The following is a 23,344-nucleotide window of genomic DNA, read 5'->3' as shown; positions in this document are numbered from 1 at the left end:
CAAAGCAAAATTGCTATTGATCAATTTTCATTCAAAAAATTAAAAGTCATTCCACGTTATAGAAAACCCACCCACCTTATAGAAATCAAGAACTAGACAGTATAGAGAGTGTAAGTTCATTCCTCAGGCTCCATTGAAACAAATCTTCAAACCAAAAACACTTTTAAATTTCATTTATACTATGATTGATTGTCTTGAAATTGGGTCCTTGTTTTGTGAGAATGTAAATTTTTTCCCCTTTCTATGAAGTCCATTTCTTTTTGGATTATCAAACTAAATATCTCCATATTGGATAAGTATTTACTCAACTCAATTTTAAAAAACTTAATACATTCAATTGGACATTCATACTTAATCGTTCTAATTGTCCCTTACAAGTAGTAGAATGACTAGAGTTGATCTTTGAATTCATGTTTAATTTTTTTAATTGTCTATACTAATTACCTATTAATAATATGATGATTCAAATATTATTTAATGTAAAACTACAAAACGAGTTACAACGGTTGTGGTTTGGTTTCGGGCTGGTGCGAGCTCTGCAATCCTCAACCCAAACACAACCCATTAACGTTTGGTTCGGGTCGGTTCAGACTATAATAGGCTAGAGCGGTTCGATTTCAATGGTTTGGACTACAAATTGGCACCCCTAATTACATAGGTACATCAAGTAGTCTAAGCGAGAAATGTTACATTTAGACTAAGACCAGCAATGGAACCGAAAATGTCCACTAGGAACCAAAACCGGCCGTCCCAATAGCTTATTGGGAGAGATCTAATTTTAATGATTTGCTAATGGGCTGGAAACTTGTTCCCTAAGAGGCCCATCTAATTGCAGACTCCTTAGCAAAGAGGGCGACGACCTTGGTGAGAAGGATATTTTGCCTAGTCTCTGATCCTTGACTTTTAGATTTGTCTAATTGTTTACCAAAAAAAAAAAAAAGAAGATTTGTCTAATTCAAGGTGTGATATTTCGGTAGAATTTGCCGGTTAGCCCAGGGGCGAATTTTGCCAAAAATTCCCGCAAAAATTTGCCAAAATCTCGCCCAAATTTCGAGGTGACACAAGGCCACATGGTGTAGTTGTGTAGAACATATCATCAAAATGGCAAGGCAAGCACGTGCTTTGTGTAAATTGTTTTTTCATTTAAGTAATAAAAAAAAAGTCTCAAAGAATAAAAAAAATGTCATTCGTCATTCCTCCTGGTTGCATCTCCAGTCTCCAATTTGGCTTCAGGGAAGTTGCTGCCATCATCGAGCTCTTCTCATTTGGTTTGCCATTTAAGCTTAATCGGTTTCGTATCATCCTCTTCTTCAACATTGTTAGTACAGATTTGAAGCATGTTTATGGATTTTTTTTTTTTAACATTCCGCTGCCATAAGATTTCACTTTGGCTTTTCTCTAGTTTACATTTGGTGTGTATCCTCCTCTTCACCGCCGGAAGCTCGAACGGTTTGCTTGTATTTCTGGGTTTTTTTTTTTTTTCCTTGCCGACAGTTCCCATGGCTTTTATTCCATCAGTTTGTTAATTTTGGGTTTTACGCTTACCTTTCAAGTCGGTCATTGACTTCTATGAGGCTTTCGAAATTTTTGCCAGTTCACTGACAAATTGACGATTTTTCGATGATTTTCCGACGACTTTTGGGAATATCGATTTTGGTGAATTTTTTATGTCGATAGTATTCGAACCAGCCGAAATTGGCCAAATTTTGGGCAAATTTCGGCAAAACGTTTTACCTTGTCTGATTAGAAGGCCGGGTGCTCTTTCTATTTCGCCCTTCTTTTCAGTAAGTTTGCTTTTAACTGGGGAAAAAACAAAAGTTAGCTATTATTCAATTTTAAAGAAGATCACTTTTACCTGAAGAAAGAAAAGGAAAAATAGTAAATAAGAGCAACATGTGGGGTTTCATATTTTTGTTTTGGGCAAATTGCATTGGCACCCCAAAATGGAGGCCTTAAAACAGTGGTACCCCCATCTTATGTATAAAAACACATTTAACCCAAGATTAGATTTTCATCAAATTTATATTTGTCCAATTTATCACTGAAAACCTTTCAAACATTGTTTATTATAGGGATATTTTTTTAAAATAAACAATAATTTAACTATTTTCAATGATAAATTTGATGAAAATCCAATTATGGGGTCTCTGTACTTTTTAAACATAAAATGGGGTGTCAGTGCTTTAAAGCCTCCAATATTATAGAGTACCAGTGCAATTTACTATTTTATTTTTGGATGAATGTATGGAGTTTCATCGTCCTAGGTAAGGTTTAAAATATCGGTATCGAGTATCGTATCGGTCAGGTGATTTTAAGAGATGTATCGTCCTGTATCGAGTATTGTATCGCTCTAGCTAATGTATTTTAATGTAATTCAATGGAGAGACGTATCGAGATGTATCGTATCGGTTGTGTCAAATATGGATACATATCGGCTAGTATCATATGGTATCGTGTGATACTTTAAACCTTGGTCCTAGGGTGAAACCAAGATCCAAAAATTTGTCAAAAAAGGATCTCAGAACTTAGATTTAGAATCAATAAGCTAACTGATCTGATTTTAATTTCAACTTTGTCCATTCTGGAATCCGTCAAAATGCGCTATAATATAATTAGAGGAAGGAAAAAAGCCTGTTTGTTTGACCCAAAAAAGAAGAAACAGGTCTGCTTGATTATGGGTTGCTGCAACCAAAATGGCGGTTATTAATGGCGGGCTCATACGTACGAGCGCCCAACTAATGCTAATTTGACTCGGACATTTTATCAAACGCTTTAAATGCAACCACCGACCACGGTGAGAGAAAGCGAGGATTTTTTTTTTTTTTTTTTTTTTTTTAAGAAAGAATAATATTAAAAAATAAATACATGGATTAAAAAATATAAATCGTCCTACATGGATTTTTAGATTTTGTTTTTTTTTTCTGAAAATTTTTTGGGATCAGTTGGACCCACATTTATGGTTGTTGAAACTCTTAAATTTTTCACAATCACAATGATGGAACTTTTACAAACAAATTAACAAATAAGATGTTAATTAATAGGAAAATTTGTAATATGCACAATGGTTAGCAAATATTAGGTGATTTTCAATTTTCAACATTGAATTAAATTTGATATTTCCTCATATTTAGTTTCTATTTTGAGTTTTATTCAATCACATCCTTTAATTAGGTTGTTTCTTTTTAAAAAAGAAAAATTACATATTTTTTTAATTCGGTGGTTTCTTTTTAGAGAAGAAAATAGATTTAAGGTTAATTTTTTTTCATCGTTAATTAAGGATAGTAATGTAACTTGACAAAATTATAAATAAGCATAAAGATAATTCCAAGGTTATTTTTAAAATTTTGAGAAAATATATACATGCCATATCATCAAGGGGCATTAGTAATTGTAAAAAAGTTAAAGTTTGAATTAATAATTTTAGAAAGTACACAGTAAAAGAAAGAGGCAACAATAATTATCCCTTTTCTTTTTATTTTCTTTTGAGAATTTAATTTAGGATTGGTTAGACGACATGTTTATGGTTTTTGAAACTCTCAAGTTCAACTTAAATTTTTCTGATGGAAGTTTTATAAATAAATTAACATATAAGATATTAATTGATAGGAAATTTAGTAACATGCACAACGGTTAGTATATATTAGGTGATTTTTAAATTTTAACTTTGAATTTGATGAGGATAAAATAGCACCAAACCAGGTTCAACTGCGGGTCATGGAACGAACGGGTTCAATTATGGTTGGGACTAGAAACCTGATCGGGACAGTTCCAGTTCGAACCAGTGAGTAACGTAAGAATGAAGGAGCCTTAACGGTTATCAGAGACGTGATCCTATGATATTCGAGATACACGATCATGCCACAAAAGGAAACTACCATTAACCCTGAAAGAAGGGTAAAAATCTTAGGATCAAACGGTTACGAAGGAAGGATCATGAACAAATCCAATGATCAAGAACAAGGGGAAAACTCTATATAAACTAAAGATTCATGCACAACTGAGGTAACTGAATGATTTCCTTCCATTAACATTATTCGATTAAGCTCTACAATTAGTCAGAGCTTTATGATGTTCTAATCATTAACTTAACCTTCTGAGGTGGTCACCAGATAGTGCGGTTGGGGCACATCTAACTTGATTTTGCAAGAATTTGGATGCATTGGAATTAAATTGATATTTCCTCATCTTAAGTTTTTATTTTGAATTTTATTCAATCACATCTTTTATTTATTCTATAGTTTCTTTTTTGAAAAGAAAGATCACATCTTTCCTTTAATTGTGATTTATTTTTAGGAAAAAATTGATCTAAAATTAATTAGGGTTGTATTATAACTTGACAAAAGGATAACTAAATATAGAGATGACTCTAGGTCATTTTTTTAATTTTCAGAAAATATATAGATATCACATCATTAGTTTAACTTAATGGTAGGAGACCATTAGTAATTGTAGATAAAGTTAAAGGTTAAATTAATAATTTTAAAAAATACAAGGAATAAAACAGTAATAAAATCAAAGTACATGGATGCAATAATAATTATTCCTTTTTATTTTTTGTACGAAGGCATTTTTATATAAAGGGAAATTAAGAATGCGGATATTAGCGACAACAATGATTGAACCTAGGACCTCTCCACTTAGAAGTCAAGTTCACAATCATTCCACTAACCTTCCATTTCCATTTTATTTGAGATTATGAAACACAAATAGCATATTTCACGCGCTAATACACGCACACGCACTTACAACTCATTCCTTAATAATTAATCAGGTGCACGTTTCGCTGTTCATGTCTTAATTCGATCTGTTCCTTACAAGCCTCTCTCTCAGAATCCTTAAACCCATATACCTGCATGAACACCCAAATAAGAAATATTAATATCAACAAAAATTAATGTGTCATTCAGATTAATCCAACAAAAGCAACCGAAGAAGAAGAAGAAGATGACGATGATGGTTACCTTCCAAGCATCATTACAGTAGCTTGAGGATTTGTACCAGGGGAATCATGGAAGGTGGAGCCATCAACAACCCTCAATCCATCTATCCCAAGAACTTTATAATCTCGATCAACAACACTTCCCACTTGGCACCCTCCATGATAATGCCATATGGTTAGCACTGTATCCTTGCAGAATTGCTCCAACGAGGTAGAATCATTGGTATGCTTTGGCCTCAGGTTCACTGGGAAATTTGAGGTCATGTTGATGAGGGCATGCACGGAGAGATATGGGTATCTGAATTTACTGAAGGCCTTGGATTCAATCACCTTCTCTATGGTTTTAATTCCATCAACACATCTCTCTAAATCCTTTGCTTCTTTGAAGTAGTTGAAGGTGACTGATGGGTTGTCCTTGGGGTTTGTGCTGTTGAGCTCAAGATGCCCTTTCGAGATAGGACCAATGACTTTCTCCAAGATGAACCCACCTCTAAAAGCATCATTGCTAAGAGCTTTCATGGCTTCTGTTGCTTTTGCTATGGCTTCTGGAGTCCTCTGCTTTGGGGGCACAGTCGACAACTGCCCAGTCTACAACAAGAAATTCCCATTTGTGTCAATTTTTGAAGTTTGCACAGATGAATAAGAGAGGTGTATCAATGAGAACTGAATAAGAACCTGTGGTGAAAACATGCCAAAGTCTCTTTTGGTCTGAGCAAAGTTGCTGCCACTTGAAGCTTCAATATAGGTTCCAAGGGTAGTAATGCCAACAACCTGAATCAGAGAGATTTCAACAGGATTTGGGGAAGGAATGAAGATGGCATTCATGGGATTATCTGCCATTCCTTGCCCCACTAGGGGCTGGTCCAATGTCACCTTGATGTTGTGGGATTTAAGGTGTTGGGCAGGACCAATCCCACTCAGCATCAACAGTTGTGGACTGCCAAGGGCTCCTGCTGATAAGATTATCTCATTCATGGCTCCCTTCTTCAAGTATGCTCTGTGTCTCACTCCTGCATCATCTGTGAACACCACTCCATTTGCTGTCGGTCTTAACTTCCCTGTAATGGGATGTAATGCTAACTATTTAAGATGAGATCGATGATATATCGTTTATGAAGTCATGCATAAAGGGAAATTGGGTTCTTGTTAGTTTCTTACCTTTGGTTCTAAACATGATCCTATGAACTGTGGCATGTAGAATAACTGTGAGACCTTTGGGGTTGGCATACCTGAGCAGATCAGCAGCAGTGTGTCGATGACCCCTAGAATCAAATATAGTTCCACCAACCTTAGTCCCATAAATGTGGTCATAAGTGAAGCCATTATCAGGCAACACACCAGCTTCAATCAATCCATCTCTGACTGCAGATTGCCACTGAAGCATGGGGGGCTTGAAGGCTACCATCTTCTCAACCCAACGGTAGGACTGGTTAACAAGTCTAGCATTCCATCCAGCGTCCCTGATGTAGTCACTGCCGGCACGGGTGTAAAACCCCGCATTCAAGCAGCTTCCGCCGCCTAAAACGCGGGCACGGACATTGTAAACGCCATCTTCAGAGATAAATTGTTGTGCAGGTGAGGTTGGAGATGTGTCAGCAAGAGTGTCACCGAAGGATTCTAAGTTGGTTATGTTTTGATTGCCATAAGGAGAGTCTCCTCTCTCTATCAACAAGACACTGGCACCGTGAGAAAGTGTAGCAGCCAATGGACACCCAGATGTTCCCCCTCCCACTATTATGTAATCATAATATGAAACTGCTGGTGCTGAGCCTGCTTGCTTAAGAAATGGGTAGCGCGGAGTTGCTGCAAAATTGGAAGTTTGGTCAGTCAATCATGGGTAATTAAGAAGATTTTTTTTTTTGTCTTCTTTTTTCATAAAGTCTCTGCAAGTGATACCAAAATCAACATACCTTCTAGGCCATGGCAGAAGCCATGATTTCTGCCATGAGCAGAGAATTACAGCAAGGAAGATGCTTATAATCAGTCTCCACCATCTTCCAGAGTCCATGATTGATTGTTTCTGCAGCTGCTGGGTATCTTCTAGCTTTCAGGCTTCAAACACGATCGTCCTAAAAAAAAACCCAAGTGAAGGTAGTATAAATTGATACGGTCCCTTCCAGAGCCAACAACATAAACGGTGAGGGGAAGATTTTATGTCTCAGATTTTTTATGACCTCCTCAACTAACCAATCGTTCACATTAAAAGATCTAGAAGAAGTTCACTTGAATCATGTCAGAATTTGATCACAACTGCATCATCTGTAAAACTGTAACAACTCCATTAGATGCAGGTGGGTCTGTGTTTGAAACTTTGTCCCTTTGATGCATCTCTCTCACATTGGCCATGGACTACTACAGAAGAAGACGTCCCACATGTTGGAGAAGGAGCTGATTTGTGAGTTGTAAAGGTACCCAATACTTCATGTATGGATGGAGAAACGGTTGGGAATTAATTACCTGCAACTAATATCTACTACTCCACTACTCATTAAAGACACATGGTTTCTTTGCTTTACATCAATTGCGTTGATTCCCTAGCTGACAGCTGCTACAGTGAGTTTCAGAGTTCTATATATGTACGAGCATGAGTTGATGCTGTAGATGAGACAACGACGTACTTCAAATGTGGCTAAGCTGAAAATATTGGCACCAATTGATTGAATTAGTCTCACTTAAGCTAATCCATAATTGTTAGGTTTTTTTTATTAAAATCTATATTTTCTATATATTAAGTTTCAAAATTAGTTTTTGCATTTCTTTTATTTAATTGTTTTGTTTGTGTGTGGGACCCTTGAGGTAATGGTGGTAATAAGGCACCATGAGGTAATGGTGGTAATGAGGCACCATGAGTAAAGGAGGCCCTTCATGATCTTGGTTATGAGGCTCTTCATGACATTGGTCATGGGTCTTAAAGGTCTTGATCATGGTGATGAGGTGGGCTTGCTTGAATAGTGGAATTACTCAAATTCTAACTCTTCACCTTCATTTCTCATTTCAACTTCATGACCATTCATGGCCATTACCATGAGTGGGGGTTAAGGTCTTTGAATGGGTTAAAACCTATTCATTCCAAAGAAGTGAATATGAGAGTTACTTTCCCAAGTAATGGGGAGGTTAGGTTAAGGGGGTTTATTCACATTAGTGGAGGAGGGACAAACCTTTGATTCTCCATTAGTGGAGAATTGATTCTCCCCTTGTGAGGAAGTGTGGTTTGGGCCTATATAAACCCAATCCTTTCTTGCATATTGTGTGAATGTAGAGACACTCCTCACTCACATTATTTGTTTTTCAAAGTTCATTTCTTTCTTTGAGTTGTCTAAGTGTTGTGCTATAGCTTTTGGTTCCTTGGAGGGACTAGAAGAACTACCTCATCTTTTAGTTGGAGGTTGCTTTATCTTGGAGGTGGTGGTGCGAAGAACCCTTGGTAGTAGAGTGCATCAATTACCTTAAAAACAGCACTCAAGGTGTGACTCAACCTCATCGATCGGTGGTTCGTTCAGTTGAAACTACAAACTCTTCAAATTTGCTAAAGATCTTCATCTCTCAATTGTATTACAATGTCATTTTTGTATGTTTGAAGAATTTGTAATACAATTACCCCCAACATCCATATCCAATATTTGAAATCAAACATCTGGTTAGTTTTGCAGCTTTTAATACTTGACAACGAAACCATCTCTTCTTTTTTCTTTTTTTTTTCAAGGAAAGAATGATCAACATTGATAATATTTAGAAAAGGATGTTAAGATGATATATAACGAAGGATGCATTCTTCGCATGAAATGATTTATATGCCCTTTACCTATAAAATTAATTATTTACGACTTTTCATTGATGTACTTCTATCAATGTTTTTGCTCCCACAAGGAATCCTCACACATTCATGATCTTACAAAACTCGTTCTGATCTTTCAAAAAAAAAAGGTTTAAATCTCATCCATCTCTCACTGGTTAGAGCTCTAAATGTGTTTTGCTTGGTGATAGTTCTAGAACTAACCCTCTGCTGTGGACTGGCTTTCCTCTTGGAGGTGAAGTATCATTTCTCTGTTGCATTGTTTTTCTAACCATACCAAGGTTGAGTGTTTTATCATTAGAGAGAAATACATTGATGACTCGAATTCTATCCTTAACATGAATGTCAGTTGTACAGTTGATGAAGGGGGAAGCTTTCTCCATGAAAAGGCAATTAACTTTTAAGGATTTCTAAAATCTGATTGAGATACTTCTAAACCTAAAATGATTTTGACTGCAAGTCAAAAATACAAGATGACATGAAAAACTAACATAAGAAAAGGAGGTTTAAGAGAGAATATGGGGCCAGAGAAACTTATTAGTAGAGAGAGTTGTAGGTGTAAAATGTGGCAACAATAGAGAATACCCAAACAAAGAGGGTAGGAATTAGGGTGGCATTCAAGAGCCTATTTGTCCCGAAATATCCCACCAGTGTTATCGTGCCATCTGCAATTACCCGAGCTAGGGTTCCAGCTTCTGTTGAAAGTAGTCCACCATTGTAAGTTCCACAAGCAAGCCTAGATGACATGACCCGCGATAAGAGTGATAGGTTTATACCTACATTGGTCCAGCAAAATCATAGTGAGGAATCATATACTCAAGATGAGGAAATCATGTAAACAATCAAATCACTGAGTGGTGAAACTAACTGTAATATCAATAACTATGAAAAAAAACACCACCAAATCACTACAAAACCACACATTTACCCTGATAACTATAAAAATCTGAGTGCAACAGCATATGGTATTTCATCAAGTGGTAAAAGTGTATACCTTCAAGAACTTCGGCGGATACAAATGTGATGAGCGCTGAGCAGACATACTGTGGTACTGTATATGGGCCTAACAGATGGAAACTTAGGAGTATGCCAATCCCTAGCATAATTTCTGATGCTAGTAATAATTGCCTGCAGTTGAATCAACCAGAAAACTCTTCAAAAAGTTGTGCCTCAAAAGGGAACTGGGTAGAAATAAGCATTTTAAGTAATTAGAAGTATCATAAATGGCTATCATGCTAAAATCAGAATCTCAGAACTGAATGATCTCAAAGCACTGTGTTTTCAATGTTGAACTGCCAAGACAAGTAATTGGATATCATGCACAGGAGCCAAATCCCTTAACTGATCAAACTCAACGAACTATATTTTTGTTATATCGATTGTCATGACCCAAGAATTGCACTAAATAATAACAATCTTGATGCTGAAGCAATACTATCCCCACTAAGGTTGTTAAAGAACACCAGCTAGTATGTATCAATACAAAGATAGTGACAAGTGTCAGTGAATATTTCACTTGTTGTTTGACCACTTTCCCCACACAGTCCAAAAGGAGTCTTCTGCTTATCATCTGGCATATATCAATAAACATGGAATGAAATTAATAAAAAAAAACAATAAAAAAAAAAAAAAAAACACTCATGTAGTTGCTCGAATTGGGAAATTCTAGTTGAGTTGCCTCAATTTCCTTTAGCTACAATGGCTTAGATGATGATTTTCTTATAAGAAAGATTTCCCCAGTAGGGACAATGTCCCCAGGTGGAGCTGCTACTAAATCCACCACACTCCCTTCTTATCATATACATATTTTGTACAAAACTATTGTTTATCAGAGTCTGAATGAACAAAACTACTCATATACTCTTCTGTTTTATTTAATAGTTTCTTTTTGCATGCAGATGACTGGACATTACAGGACAAGAAATCTCTCAACTCCATCAACCATCAAACCTGTATTCAAGTAATAGTAAAAAGCCTTCCAATCCCACACCCCCAACAAGTTATATGGTTAATTTTTTTTTCCCCTATCATTAGCTGATTTGCCTAATTTCTGCTTTGAGATCTGAGATTTCATTTTATTTCTGGCTAAGTTAATTTACCATGAGACACAGTTCTGCAGAAATTGGAGTACCATAAGAGAGCCTTTTCTTAGGCATTGATACGAAAAAACATTAAGACGAGTCACAGTTCTACTGATCTTGGAATACCATAAGGGAAGCTTTCCTTAGGCATTGGTATGAAAAAATAATAAGATTTTAGACATAAAATAAGAAACTTAACTAATAAACATATAGAAGGAAACCTTATCTGCAAACCCTACCTATCTTCAAACATATTGCTGATGTAGCTCCCAACAACAATGTTTACTGGAAGTACTGTAAGTCCAAGACAGGCAAGAAATATTGCAACTGCACTAGTTGACCAATTAAAGTAATAGGAAGTAATGACGCTAGATTCAGAAAGTAATATCTCCATGGCATATTTGAGCATGAAGTAAATTAATAGCTGTACCTGAAATTAAACAAGTAACAATAAAAAGGATTATAATAAAGTGAACAATAATATGGGAGATCGATATTCAAATGTGCTCTAGTTCCAGTAATAAACAGAAATATACGTGGAAATTTTGGTTTGATAACATCCTGGACTAATTGCATAATATTTTCCATGCATGAAACAAGAGGAGGAGAATGAACACATAACTGAGGGGTGAGGATCAAGAAGGCATGCCTTGTCTGTATCCTGCTTATAATTCACTGTTAATATCAAAGAACCAACAAATTCCCAGCAACATATGTTGGGGGAGTTTTAGGGGGAAGAGAAAATAATGGCTAGACGATTTCAGGTATAAAGTAGTTGTATATTTCATAACAGAGATTATGACTGTCAATATTGATAAAAGGCTAAGAAACTGAAAAGCAAATGATTTCCTTTCCATTTATTGCCTTTAAATTGGCAGGATTTAGTGCGTTGTTTTTTCTCACTTCTTAGTGGATTGTTCATAGGTCTAGACAACCAAGAGGAAGAATTTGGATCAGGGGGCTTATGTATATAGAAATCAAGTAAGATAGATGTATCTATGCAGATACATTATTCTAATGAAACAAAAACTGTATCCATTACAAAAATTGGGGGCAACAGGGTTCATTATGGTCACTGACCTGGCAACAGACTAATTCATCTAAGCCACCAGTCTAGTTTACTCTAATTAGGTTCCAACAATTTTCCATTTAAATATTCTTGTTCGAATTAAGCTCCTACTGATACTCCATTATAATATTTGTTCTCCTGTTCCTCAAGATGCATTATTGATTAATCCAACTTTTAGAACCATGAACCTAATCTTAATGCTAATACAAAACAGACTAAGTTGTAGGGGATATATGATTAATGCACCAACAAGGTAATGGATGGAAATTTAAGAATGATGGGATATGAATTAATTTTTTATGGGCTTTCAGAGAATTGGTTAGTCATATATCAACAAGAATGTTTAGAATCCAGAGATGGATAACGAATCTGCCACTTCACCAGATTCTGATGCTGTTTAAGCTTATCAATTACCATTAAAGTCTGAAAACAACCTAAGTTGACAAACACTGGAAATACTATCTGAGAAAAGAGACAAACATTGACGGGCATTGAGATCTCTACTCAGACTACCCATCAATTAGTCAAGATAACAGAAAATGAGGCTAAAGGGAATTGTACTAGTGATTTTAGTAGTGGAAACCAAGGGATGAAGCTTACAAATGTCCTGTATGTTGACCAGAAGCTCAAGTCCACCAAGCTGAAACAGTGGAAGAAGAGAATGGTTTGGAAGAGTAAGATCCCAAAATGTGCAGACAGAGAATAAATCAGTTCTTACAAAGACCCCAAAAACTCATTCTGAATTATGTTTAAGAACATTGGACCCTAGTAATCTTGGTACTAGGAGTGTGATTTGAAATTGATTTGATCTGAGATAAAAACAGAAGCCATGACAGATCAATACTTACACAGAAAGAATGAGATCTCAGGGTAATGAAAAGTAGGCAATGTTGTGGATTAGGTGTTAATGTCACACGAAGGTGAGAGTGTGAGTGTGATTTATCTTTCCTCAAGCTTTTCTTTTCCAGTCATATGGCCAGAGATGTTTCGTAGGTCTGGTCAATATTGAAACAGTGACAGGCAATTTCGTGGGTGGGCCATGTCAGTGAATGGAAACTAAACTATCTTTATAATCCTATAAGTTCATTTTTAAGCCTGTAATATTCATGAAAAATATACTCTTAATGAAACCTGGAGAACTTTTAAAATGAAAAAAGAATGTTGGAATTAGTTACAGACCTTTACTGATGGTGTAAGCAAACGATATGCAGATGCAATTGAAGTAGCTGGTTTGTGTGATTTCTCAGAAGCTGCTTCACTATCATCACATTCTTGGTCACCATCTTCACCTTCATCTTCTTGATTCTCTTCTGAATTTAAAAGCAAAGGCTGTGCAAGGCCTTCTTCCATTGCATCAGTTTCTCCTGATAAATATTCAATTTTCTTAAGTAATATTCAATGGGCGATAGGATTCATACTAGCCAAATTGATGGAAAATTTTGAATAGCTAACTTTTTAAAATAAAAATGAAGTTAAGGGAGACTAATTGCATGTTTCTAATGGCTAATAATAACCGACAGAGTTATCAAGAGATTACAACATAAAGATCAAATTATTGTTAGTAACAATCATAAGATTGGACTATATACATGGTTGAAAGTAGTAAATGTTCTATTTGTCACCAAAAATGAGTGAAAAGGATGGGCTTTTAAGATAACATACGAGTAGTACCTTCTTTCTGTTCAGTATTCACTTCACTGTTCACTTCAGTCTTACGAACAGGTTCTTTAAATGAAATCCACACCCAAAATAAATAGAAAAACCATGCCAGTGCCATAACCCAACCAGGTAACGTCTCTTCATTAAATGTTAGCTTATAAATCTTAAAGTTAGTTTGAAGTAAGCCAGCAAGAGCAGGACCACATGCAATCCCAAGAGCACTAGCACTCACAAAAGCTGCAGAAGCCTGCATTCGTATTCTAAGAGGTACGCAATCACTTATATAACGTCGGTTAACAGCTCTTGCAGAACCCAACCTGAAATATTAGAATAATCACTCTGAAAGAACTCAATTTTGCAAAGATACATATATATACAAAATACAAGAATATAAACATGCTTCAAAGAGTTGTGTTTATACCACTAGCTACTCATGGTAACAGATTGGCATAAACAAAAAATAAATATAGTGAAAGTACAATATCCATCACTGTGGTTAATTTAAAAACTATCCAACCAGTAGGCTCAAAACAAAAATTGACAAAAGTTTTGAAGATCTATGTACCAAGTTTCTGGACTAGGGCAGGAAATACAAGAAAAATAAAATGGTTATCCACCATTCCTGTTGACTAATTCACCAAGTGCATGAGAAAAGAGCTGCAATCTGACACATAGATAATGTAAAAGGTTTTTTTTTTTTTTGGTAGAAACATAATGTAAAAGGTGTTAATACATAGAAAATGTAAAATATGATTCACATGGTATGTCCCCCCTACTCTATGCATCAGAATCGAATCTCTCATACCAAATAACTACATGGGTTTTTAGAGAAGTGACTCATCCAGTGCTTGTGAATATATTCCTTTCCTTGAATTATGGTAAAAGTTATTTGTTATAGTTTAAACTTTATATATTTGACAGAAGCGAGTTCCAACAACTTTCAGTGTTGTTAATTTTTGTCTCTCATCCAGTGTTAGCTCCCAAGAAGAATTCTTAAATTTATCTATTGTGTTTTTTTGCATTCTCAAGTGGGTCTTCACCTTCCCAGTTCCCACGTACCCAAGGGGAGACCAAGAGGCATTCTCATGGTTACTTTTTCCTTCAGGAAATTTTCTTTTCCAACTCCCGGGGGAAGAGGTGGGTGGGCGGAATTAGTAAATATACGATAACAAGGCAAGAGATTTTCAAAAGAAAATAAAGAAGAATACAAAACAGCAAGCAACTTTTAGATGTCACAGTTGACAAGTTAGCAATACAACTATAGAAGCATCGCACAAGAAACAAGTAAGCCAAAACATGTTCCCAGAAAAAATATTTGCAAAGCAGTGATTGAAAGCAGGATATCCTATGTAACAACCATGAGGTACTAATAAAATAAGATAAACACTTCCAAATTCAAGTCATTGGAGACTAAGGAATCACTTACCCACAAAATAGACGACCAGCAATAAGAACTGCTATTGAATCGAGATCATAAGCCAATGCATACAATGTATTTCCCAAAAGAAGAACAATACTGCTAAAAATAAGAGGCCTGAAGTATGATTTGTTTGACCATGCACTGAAATACAATGAAGAAACCACCTGTGCAACAGCCATGGCCCCAATAACAACACCGCAAACTGTGGCTGCAGCTCCTAGGCTAATTGAGTAATTATCTGCTGTTGGAACAACAATATATGTATTGACCATGTAAAGGAAGGTGTTCACCAAGTTCAAAACAAGTGACATGAAATGATATCTCTCATCATCAATATAATCCTCTGGAGTTTCTAGCTCGTCTTGGATTATAAGTGCATGCTGTCCAAGAAAGCGAAGGAAGCTGGTCGAATGCGTTAGCCTATCAACTGCTGCTTTAATTGATTCAATGACAGGATCCTACAGAAAATACCATTATTTGGAGTCAATTGTATCCAATTACTATGATCTAATCCAGATATAAAACAAACATCACTAGAGTGCCATCTGAAAAGTGAAGAAACTTGTAACAACTCATATATGCAGGCAAAACCTGAGAAGGAAGTGCTGGCTGATCATAAATTGATAAGTAGCTCCCATGACGGTCTTGAAAATCAGCAAGATTGCGGGAAAGGGCTCCCACAACAGCCCCAATCCCCTGCATGTTTTTTCCTTTGTTAATCAACAGTGCTTAATTCAGGTGAAGAAATACTAAACCTCTAACAAATGATTTTACATAACTTTTTTTTTTGGTTCTCTACTATGAGAAAAAAGATATTGAAGGAAGAAACTGTTTTACTAAGTTATATGGGACACATTACCACTTGTTTGAATACTTGCTGCAGCTGTGAGTAAGGATGATTTGCACGAGTTGTAACATAATAATTAGTGAATTTATACCCAAAGCGTTTATCAAACTTCTTAAGTATCTTACGCAGGCCAATGGCATTCATCTCAACAAAAAAGAGAAGCTTTAAAAGATCCTGTCCCACTGCTCTATATGCTTCTCGCAGTTGAGCTATTTGGGATGCCTCTGGCTGCTGTAGAAGATCCTCATGTTGTTCATTAAGCTTGGCTATCCTACTTGCAAGTTGCCCTTGTTGTACCAAGAGAAATAGAACAATCTTTTCAATCTGAAAGCATAAAACAAAATGGACGCTATCAAAATGCATTAGTACAAATAAGAAAGAAGTCCGCATCAACAAAAACAGGTCAGTTAGTTCCAGTTAAAATATGTAATCAACAAGAACAAGCAAGATAGAACACCATGAAATGTAGTTAAATCAGCAGATAATGTGCCCTCCTTGAAGTGCAATAACAGTACAAGGGAGAATCGGGTTATCAAGAAAGCAACCATAAACACATAAGCCTTTAGATTTCAAGAGGTGACACATTGAGTACTTAAGACCTTGAATAACAGACATTATGGATATTCTGCAAGAAGACTCACCTGCAGATGAACAGTTATCACAATCATTATGATAAAATTAATGACTCTAAGAGAAAATATATGTTAATATCCTTAACCTGCTTGACTTATTGTGCCCTTGCCACATACCCAATATGCCTCCAAATAATATATCTCTACAAGATCTATCTTCCAAAGGCTCATAATTGTTTTCCTCCACACGATTACAGACACATTTTTAGTAAGCATGTCATAGGAAAATGATCCAACATCCAATCGCCACCTTTGTAGAGTTAACATCATTGTCCAACCATGAGGGACTATCAGTAATGCAGAAAATTGTTCCAGCAATAGTACCAGAGAAGAAAGAAGTTGCATGACCTTCAGAGCCTACCTGACATTCTACAGATGGAGGTCTCCAGATTCTGCTCTGCTATTAGATTCCAGTTGCTGTGATTTTGAATCCTTGTTAACTAGTCCTATCTGAAGACTTTGAAACTTTTCTTTATATTCTAAAGTCATCTTTAGGTCAGATTGGAACTTTCCTATTGGTGGAAGATAGAAGCTTTTATTTGCTATTTGGATGATGTAAGTCTTCTTCTTAAGATAGAGTTTATTTTTTCTGAGCCATAAATGTATTTACTGCCTGTAAGCCTTCCCACAATTTTGAAGATAAAATAGTTCAGTTTTCCTGGTTTTCTTTTTGCAGACTCAAACCTTACCTCTGTGGATTCTGGATGAGGATTAGGTGGGATACCTACCCTGTCTACTTAAGTTTCCTTAAATATATGTTTTATCTTTCAATCATGCATGCTACAGACCAAAGTCAAACCTAATAGATCACACCAGGCTCACTGTTCTGCTGGTTTAGTTGCTGTTTTAAATAAGTTCCGTTACCAATCACTTATTGCTAACAACAATCTGGTTTATCTCTACATCAATCTCAGATCTCTTTCAGGTTCTGCTGCATAGTTGTCATGTCGTCTAGGCGACGAAGGTGCCCTCCTAGGCAACCAAACCACTCAACGCGCGTTGTGCTGCTACCTGTAAAGACCTGCTTTAATCAGCTGTCCTGCATTCCAATAAAATTTAAGATTTTTTAGTTTGACTTCTGGGTCTAGTAATCAACTTACTGCTATTCTGTTCCTGTTTCAAATTCCCTGCATACAAAAAGACTAATATAAATCCCAGAATCCAGCCATCATATTTTGATATAATTTTCAGGTCTAATCAGTCATCTGGCAGACCCATCAACTGAAGTTTGAGCTTGATCTGTTGCTTTAGCCAAAGTTGCAAAAAGACCTCCAGGCATGTTGCGAATAAATTTCAGTCTCGCCTTGCATCTAGTACCCATCTAATAATGCCTTATGAGCTTGGGTTGCCTAAATGTCAGAGTCATGACGACTGTGTGTTAAATCTTAATTGCAGATAACTTTCTGTATCTGGTTTTATTTCATTTATCCTGCAATCCAGTTGTTTGCTCTTCTGTTATTTAGAAGATTAGAACCTTATTTATCAGTCTCTTTCCTCGCACCTCACCCTTACACAAACATATCCAATAGAAACTGATAGAACCTTCAACGAGAGGACTTCTTAAGTTTTGACATGAACTCAAAATGTCAAGGCCAGATGAAGAGCCTTAGAACATCTGGACTTCATGACCAACTACCAAAAAACCATAGGGAATCATTTTCAGACATTTGATTCAGGTAACCATTGCTTCTCACTTGGATGGGATTTGACCAAACTTACCAACTTTAGTTGCTCCTGACCTGAACTATAAATTGGCTACTTCCATACCATTTATAAATAAATTTCTGCTAGCACAGATATGAAAGTTAAAGAAATAGGTGTTTACATACCAGATTTAATTCAACCTTTTGTGTATATGTGTGTGTGTGGCAGAAGATCAAGCTGATTGACAAAATAACTATGAAATGACTAGTCTTTGTGGGACAACAATAAAATAAGTATGTTTTGGATTATTAAGCTTGTATCTTGAGTTCATATCCTTGACTTTTTCTTTGAATCTGAATTTTGAATCACAGCAGAACGAGCCTTCAACAAAAATAAGCAAACTGCGAGATGTAGAAGCCTATCCTTGACAGCATTTATTAGGGGGCATGAGCTTAAAAATTTTAAAACAATGGTCAAATAACTATGATTTCATTTTTATTTAGAAAGAGGAGAAACATGTCAGCCAGAATGATGCAAGAGATGCAACATTTAAGAAGGAATGTAACTGTAAAATATATTCAGACATCCTCTATGCTCGTTTCAACATTCAAGAGGAATGGAGATGTGAAATATGCATTGCCATACAAATATACTACAATTCAGTGACCTTCCAATACCTGATTATCCAGCATTCTGGCAAAGTCCATGAGAACATCATGGCGCTGTTTAGCTCCAACTTCAATTTGTTGAGCATATTGCTTCACTTTCTTCTTCATTAATTTGTAGTTGATGTAATAACTGAATGCAATAGAATTTAATTAGCCTAACTATGAGCTACAAAAGAAAATGCTGGATGATGTCATAAACAATGATTGACATGGACAATCAATCCCATAAATATGATTGGCATATCAAGTTGCAACAGCCTAGAAGGGACTGACTATGCAGTGGAATAAGTTTTTGCATTGAAATTGGCATCCTACCAATGTCACAGGTTGCAACACAAGAAACCCAAAATGACACCTGCTTGCGCAATGTTCTTGAACTGCAGAAGATGGGAATATATATTTGAAAGGAAACGAAAAAAGGATCTGCACACCCTCTATGTGCAGATTCAAATGCTAGTTGGGTATTTTGGTGTAACACTGGATTGAAACTGATGACCATTGCATGAAACTTAATTGCACATCATAATTGAAGTCACAAGATCACAAGAGTCAAATGCATAGTGATTTGGATGCCACATACAATTATAAAAGGACCCCCAGAATTTCACTACCTAAGAGCTATCAAAGTTACATGAAACAGAATGGAACTAAACCTGAACATGATGAGCCATGAATGAAGGAAGAAACAAGTAAATCAAAAGGAAAATATGATTTCACAGAATAGCTGGTCCTTCCATCTATACTTTTGATCAAAGAAACTGAAAGTTTATCAATAGTTTGGGCATTAATATTCTAGATATAAGATATACCATGCTAATATTCTTTCTAGATATGAAGTAAGTATGCTAGGGCAGTCTAGCATTGGATACTAAAGAAAGAAAACCACAGTAACTGACGATAGAACGTAAGAATGAATTATTCATCATAGGAGACAGAAAATCAAATGATAAAGGACCATAGCTGCAAAAACCATTTCCTTACAGAACCAATTTACCTTCATAGAACTCTGGATTTTTCCCAAGCAGAGCAGTGTAATACTTAGATGAAAAAACATGACTATACAGAATGTCAGCACAAGTAGTTCTTATCATATTGTTAGAATCTTCACAGTCCTTAGAGCTAGAACAGAGAAAAACTGCAAAAATTTTCCAACAAAAAACTTTCTTCCACAGCATACAACTTCATGGGGTTTCTAAACTCAACTCAAGGGAGTTGCCTACATTGAATACTGTTTACCTTCCAACTGCATCTACAGACTTGAAAGGATATTCAGTTCTGGGAAGAAAATTTTACATGGTAAATCTGAAACGAAAGAGGAATGGGAGAGGCAAAAATTTCACCTAACAGTTTCAAATAATAACAATTTAATCAAAAACAATTATGGACAAAGCAAGAATACCTTTGCCATTCTTGAATTTGCCTTTCTTTCAACTTTTTCCCGAATTCAACCATCTTTTATGATAACTGCAGCAGCTGTAGACAAACGTTAAGCCTGTTAGGTGGTGGAGAGATTCCATGGTTATTAAAATATTATTGAATGAATAAAAATTTAAAAACAAAGCAAGCCCATTAGTTTCCATTATAATCAGCAAAGATACTTCCTAACTGGTTTTATAAGATAACATAAGTTCTATCGATCAGAAACCACAAATTAACTTTCTCTTCCCGTTCCAGTTCAATTGCTGTTGATAGAAAAATCATAAAAGAATGTTGGCAGCTTCATTCATATTCTAAAAGTTTCTCAGAAGACATCAATGTCACTTTTCAGTTGCAAGTACCCTCTTAATAGTCCTGATAGGAGGTGCAAGCAAATTTCAAGCTTGGGCAATGAATGTGGAAACTGAAATATATACTAGTAAACGCCATGAAATGTTATCTCATCTTCAGGTGGATTGCATGCATAATGAATCTTGGAGAAAAGCATCAGAAGAGAAGAGAAGAGAAGTGAAGGACATAAAAACAAATTCTTTTACCGAGCTTGAATTGGGCTTCAACCAGGATTCAACCAAACTTGCAAGAAACTTAGATCACCATTAAAAAACAGAGAAACCCAAGAGAGGTTTATTCTACTGAAGCACAGAAACGAAGCTGATAAAAGGAAATAAGAGAGAAGAGTTTCTGAAACACAACAGAGAAAGAAGAGGTTTCCAAAACCATGAACCAACACTGAAAATTCGAAACCAGTTGCTTTATAACAAACGAAGCCCAACAATGTCAAAGAATGCTCTGTTACAACTGACGAGTAAGAACCGGAAAATCAGGTCTTTCTATTCAACCCAGTGATTCTAGTGTTGGCGGTGAGGTTTAAAAGCTTGAAAGCTACATGGGTATCTTGTGTCTCACCGTGGCTGTCACCCACTAGGGTGCTTTGATCCAAGTGAGGATGAAATGCAATAGTGTCGTCTCTATCTGCTTCCTTCTAAAACAAAACAATCAGATCAGAAAGGTATGATCAATGGCCCACCGACTTTACCACGTTGCAGATTTGATGCTGACCTTACTATTTGTACAGGCACACCCAAAGCTCCTCTTGCATGTATTGTGTAAATCCTGCTCAATCCAAATCCAAAATAAAGCTCTGAAAATTTAGAAATTATTTTAAAATTAAAAACACAGTTTACCTTCGATTGATGATAGAGGATAATTTCATAATCTCTTATTTCCATATATACATTCAAGATAGATCACCTTATCAGCGTTTAAAGATATACTTCTCTTTTGAATGTGCTGTAGAAAATAAAAAATTATTCATGCAAGTGTTGTATACCTCAGATCATATTATGTAATCGTTTATTTGTCTTCTCAAGTCTAAATGTTGATAAAATGAATCAGAGGTAGACCCTAGTGGTTTCACATGAATCCTATATTTCTTGTTTAATGAAAAATTGAAAAAAAAACACAATCCTTTTTTTTGAGGGACGTGCCAAGTCGACATTTCAATCTTGACCGAAATTTTGCCATCTAATGGTCGAGAATCTTGCAAGACCGTAATGAAGCTTTTTGCTACTTTGATGAGTAAAAAAATCCGAACTCACATGATACATGAAAATGTTTAGATTACCCAGAAATTGCTTGGTATAACTTGAATATTGTGTGAGAAAAAAGAAAAGAAAAAGGGAGATAACGCTTATCTTAAATTGATAAAATATATAAATAATGTAGGAGGTCACAGGGCTTCCCAGAAACCCTTTTGCAAACAAACAAAACCAATGACATCCCTTTACTACGGATTTAAAGCATGAAAGCTGCTGCTGTAAGGTAGCAGAATAGAACAGATGTTGAACATGAGATTGTGGAAGATGTTTGTTGTTATGTTAATTAAGCACAAAAGCACCTGGGTTTCCTGGCAGAAGAAGCCATTGGTTACAGGGATAATCAGTTTTTGCCTGTTTCCATTGAAGGAAAGCTGTTTTGGTGAAAGTTCTTTAAGATGCATAGGGATATGGATCTCACTAGTCGCCATGCAATTCAAATCTGCTCTGCAGAGGGCTTTTTCTTGACATTTTTCATTCTACTTCAAGTAGTCTTTTCTGATATTCAAATCTTTGACATGATATTTACTTTGATACCAAATGTAAATGTCCCATGTTTAAGTAGTTCAATCTAATGCCCATGTAATGAAATGAATCTTATTATACATATAAAAGAGAGATATATATTTAGTACATATCCCTGAACTATTTTTCTTGAGTAGATCCAATTAATGGGGCTGGTAATCTTGTGAGAGAGACAGACAGAAGAAGGAAAAGAAAGAGGGAGTTGATAGGATATGAGAGAAGAATCAGTTACAGTGGGTGGGTTGGAAGTTAGAGGAGAGAAGAGACAAAGCAGCCCATGGGTTCAAACATGGCCTCCATGTAGGGTCTCTTTTTACTTCCAAACAAAAGATAAAAAGATGACGAGATGATTGGCACAAAATGTGCAGTTCTGTAACGGAAATTTATCAGGTCAGGAAATGGACCATCTATTTCCTTGCATATGTGACAAGTCCTCAAGGATCACATCAAATGGTAGAAATTCATTTACAGGTCACGTCAGTCAGTTAATTGATGTGACCAATAAATGGATTTTTACCATTTCATGTGATGCTGGGACACTTGTCACACATCTATAAGGAAATGGACCATATGGACTTGATATTGGTCCGTTCTTGAACTAGGGTTGGTTTAAGTATAACACGCCAACCCTCAAATGTGAAGATCGGCTCTGTGCTGCAAAATTCCTTTTAGTCTTTAGAGCAATAAGGCTGAGGTGAAAGAGCCAAAAATGGGTTTTATCTTGCTTTCTTGCTTTGCTTATCTATAATTTTGATAATCTATTGACAAAACCATCACTTCACTCATAAAAAAGTAGTTTGCTTATAAATGGAATAAGAAAACATTCCTTTTGAGTGTTTACTTTTGCAATCTTATGGAAATTGAAATGATCCGACAAAATTGTGATCTTCAACCCTTTCCATTCTCTAATCATTTCTCTCCAACTCTTTTTAGAAATTGAGCCAAATCTGTCTCTAATCTTTTCAATGTCAAATCTCTAATCTTGTTTTTTAGTGGAAATGAAATTAAGGTCATCCATTCAAGCTTAGCCCACTA

At 35.9% G+C, this 23,344-nt stretch overlaps 2 protein-coding genes across 3 annotated transcripts; both read right to left on the bottom strand.

The window, feature by feature from the left end:
* Window positions 1–4,526: 4,526 nt before the first annotated feature.
* On the bottom strand, window positions 4,527–7,285 carry LOC149030184 (protein HOTHEAD-like). Its single transcript, XM_089144682.1, has 6 exons — window positions 7,188–7,285; window positions 6,850–6,878; window positions 6,098–6,742; window positions 5,615–5,997; window positions 4,962–5,527; window positions 4,527–4,849 (listed from the first exon to the last, which is right to left on the bottom strand). Exons 1-6 carry the CDS (start codon window positions 7,283–7,285, stop codon window positions 4,795–4,797), a joined length of 1,776 nt encoding a protein of 591 aa, XP_089000808.1. The 3' UTR covers window positions 4,527–4,794.
* Window positions 7,286–8,987: 1,702 nt separating this feature from the next.
* LOC149030183 (SPX domain-containing membrane protein At4g22990-like) lies at window positions 8,988–21,014 on the bottom strand. Of its 2 annotated transcripts, XM_089142501.1 has the most exons (11): window positions 20,726–21,014; window positions 20,152–20,225; window positions 18,762–18,882; window positions 15,821–16,132; window positions 15,553–15,657; window positions 14,968–15,419; window positions 13,554–13,858; window positions 13,062–13,246; window positions 11,053–11,243; window positions 9,727–9,860; window positions 8,988–9,508 (listed from the first exon to the last, which is right to left on the bottom strand). In XM_089142501.1, exons 2-11 carry the CDS (start codon window positions 20,202–20,204, stop codon window positions 9,270–9,272), a joined length of 2,097 nt encoding a protein of 698 aa, XP_088998627.1. In that variant the 5' UTR covers window positions 20,205–20,225; window positions 20,726–21,014; the 3' UTR covers window positions 8,988–9,269. The 2 variants fall into 2 exon arrangements, with proteins under 2 accessions (XP_088998627.1, XP_088998628.1); XM_089142502.1 differs by lacking the exons at window positions 20,152–20,225; window positions 20,726–21,014 and adding an exon at window positions 19,989–20,075.
* Window positions 21,015–23,344: the final 2,330 nt, after the last annotated feature.

Source organism: Hakea prostrata, chromosome 1, assembly GCF_041222555.1.
Source record: "Hakea prostrata isolate BN-2017 chromosome 1, UWA_Hpros_2, whole genome shotgun sequence".
Taxonomy (NCBI): Eukaryota; Viridiplantae; Streptophyta; class Magnoliopsida; order Proteales; family Proteaceae; genus Hakea; species Hakea prostrata.
This window is presented reverse-complemented; position numbering and strand designations above follow the sequence as displayed.

Bases quoted from the DNA above. Each gene is read 5' to 3' on its own strand.
- LOC149030184 (XM_089144682.1), bottom strand. From the start codon at position 7,285: ATGGCCAATGTGAGAGAGATGCATCAAAGGGACAAAGTTTCAAACACA. The intron at 6,879-7,187 runs GTGATCAAATTC...TGCTCATGGCAG, and splicing joins GTTTTACAGATGATGCAGTT to AAATCATGGCTTCTGCCATG. The intron at 5,998-6,097 runs GTAAGAAACTAA...ATCCCATTACAG, and splicing joins GATCATGTTTAGAACCAAAG to GGAAGTTAAGACCGACAGCA.
- LOC149030183 (XM_089142501.1), bottom strand. From the start codon at position 20,204: ATGGTTGAATTCGGGAAAAAGTTGAAAGAAAGGCAAATTCAAGAATGG. The intron at 15,420-15,552 runs GTTTTGCCTGCA...TATTTTCTGTAG, and splicing joins AGCCAGCACTTCCTTCTCAG to GATCCTGTCATTGAATCAAT. The intron at 11,244-13,061 runs GTCTGTAACTAA...GTTTAATTTCAG, and splicing joins TGCTTACACCATCAGTAAAG to GTACAGCTATTAATTTACTT.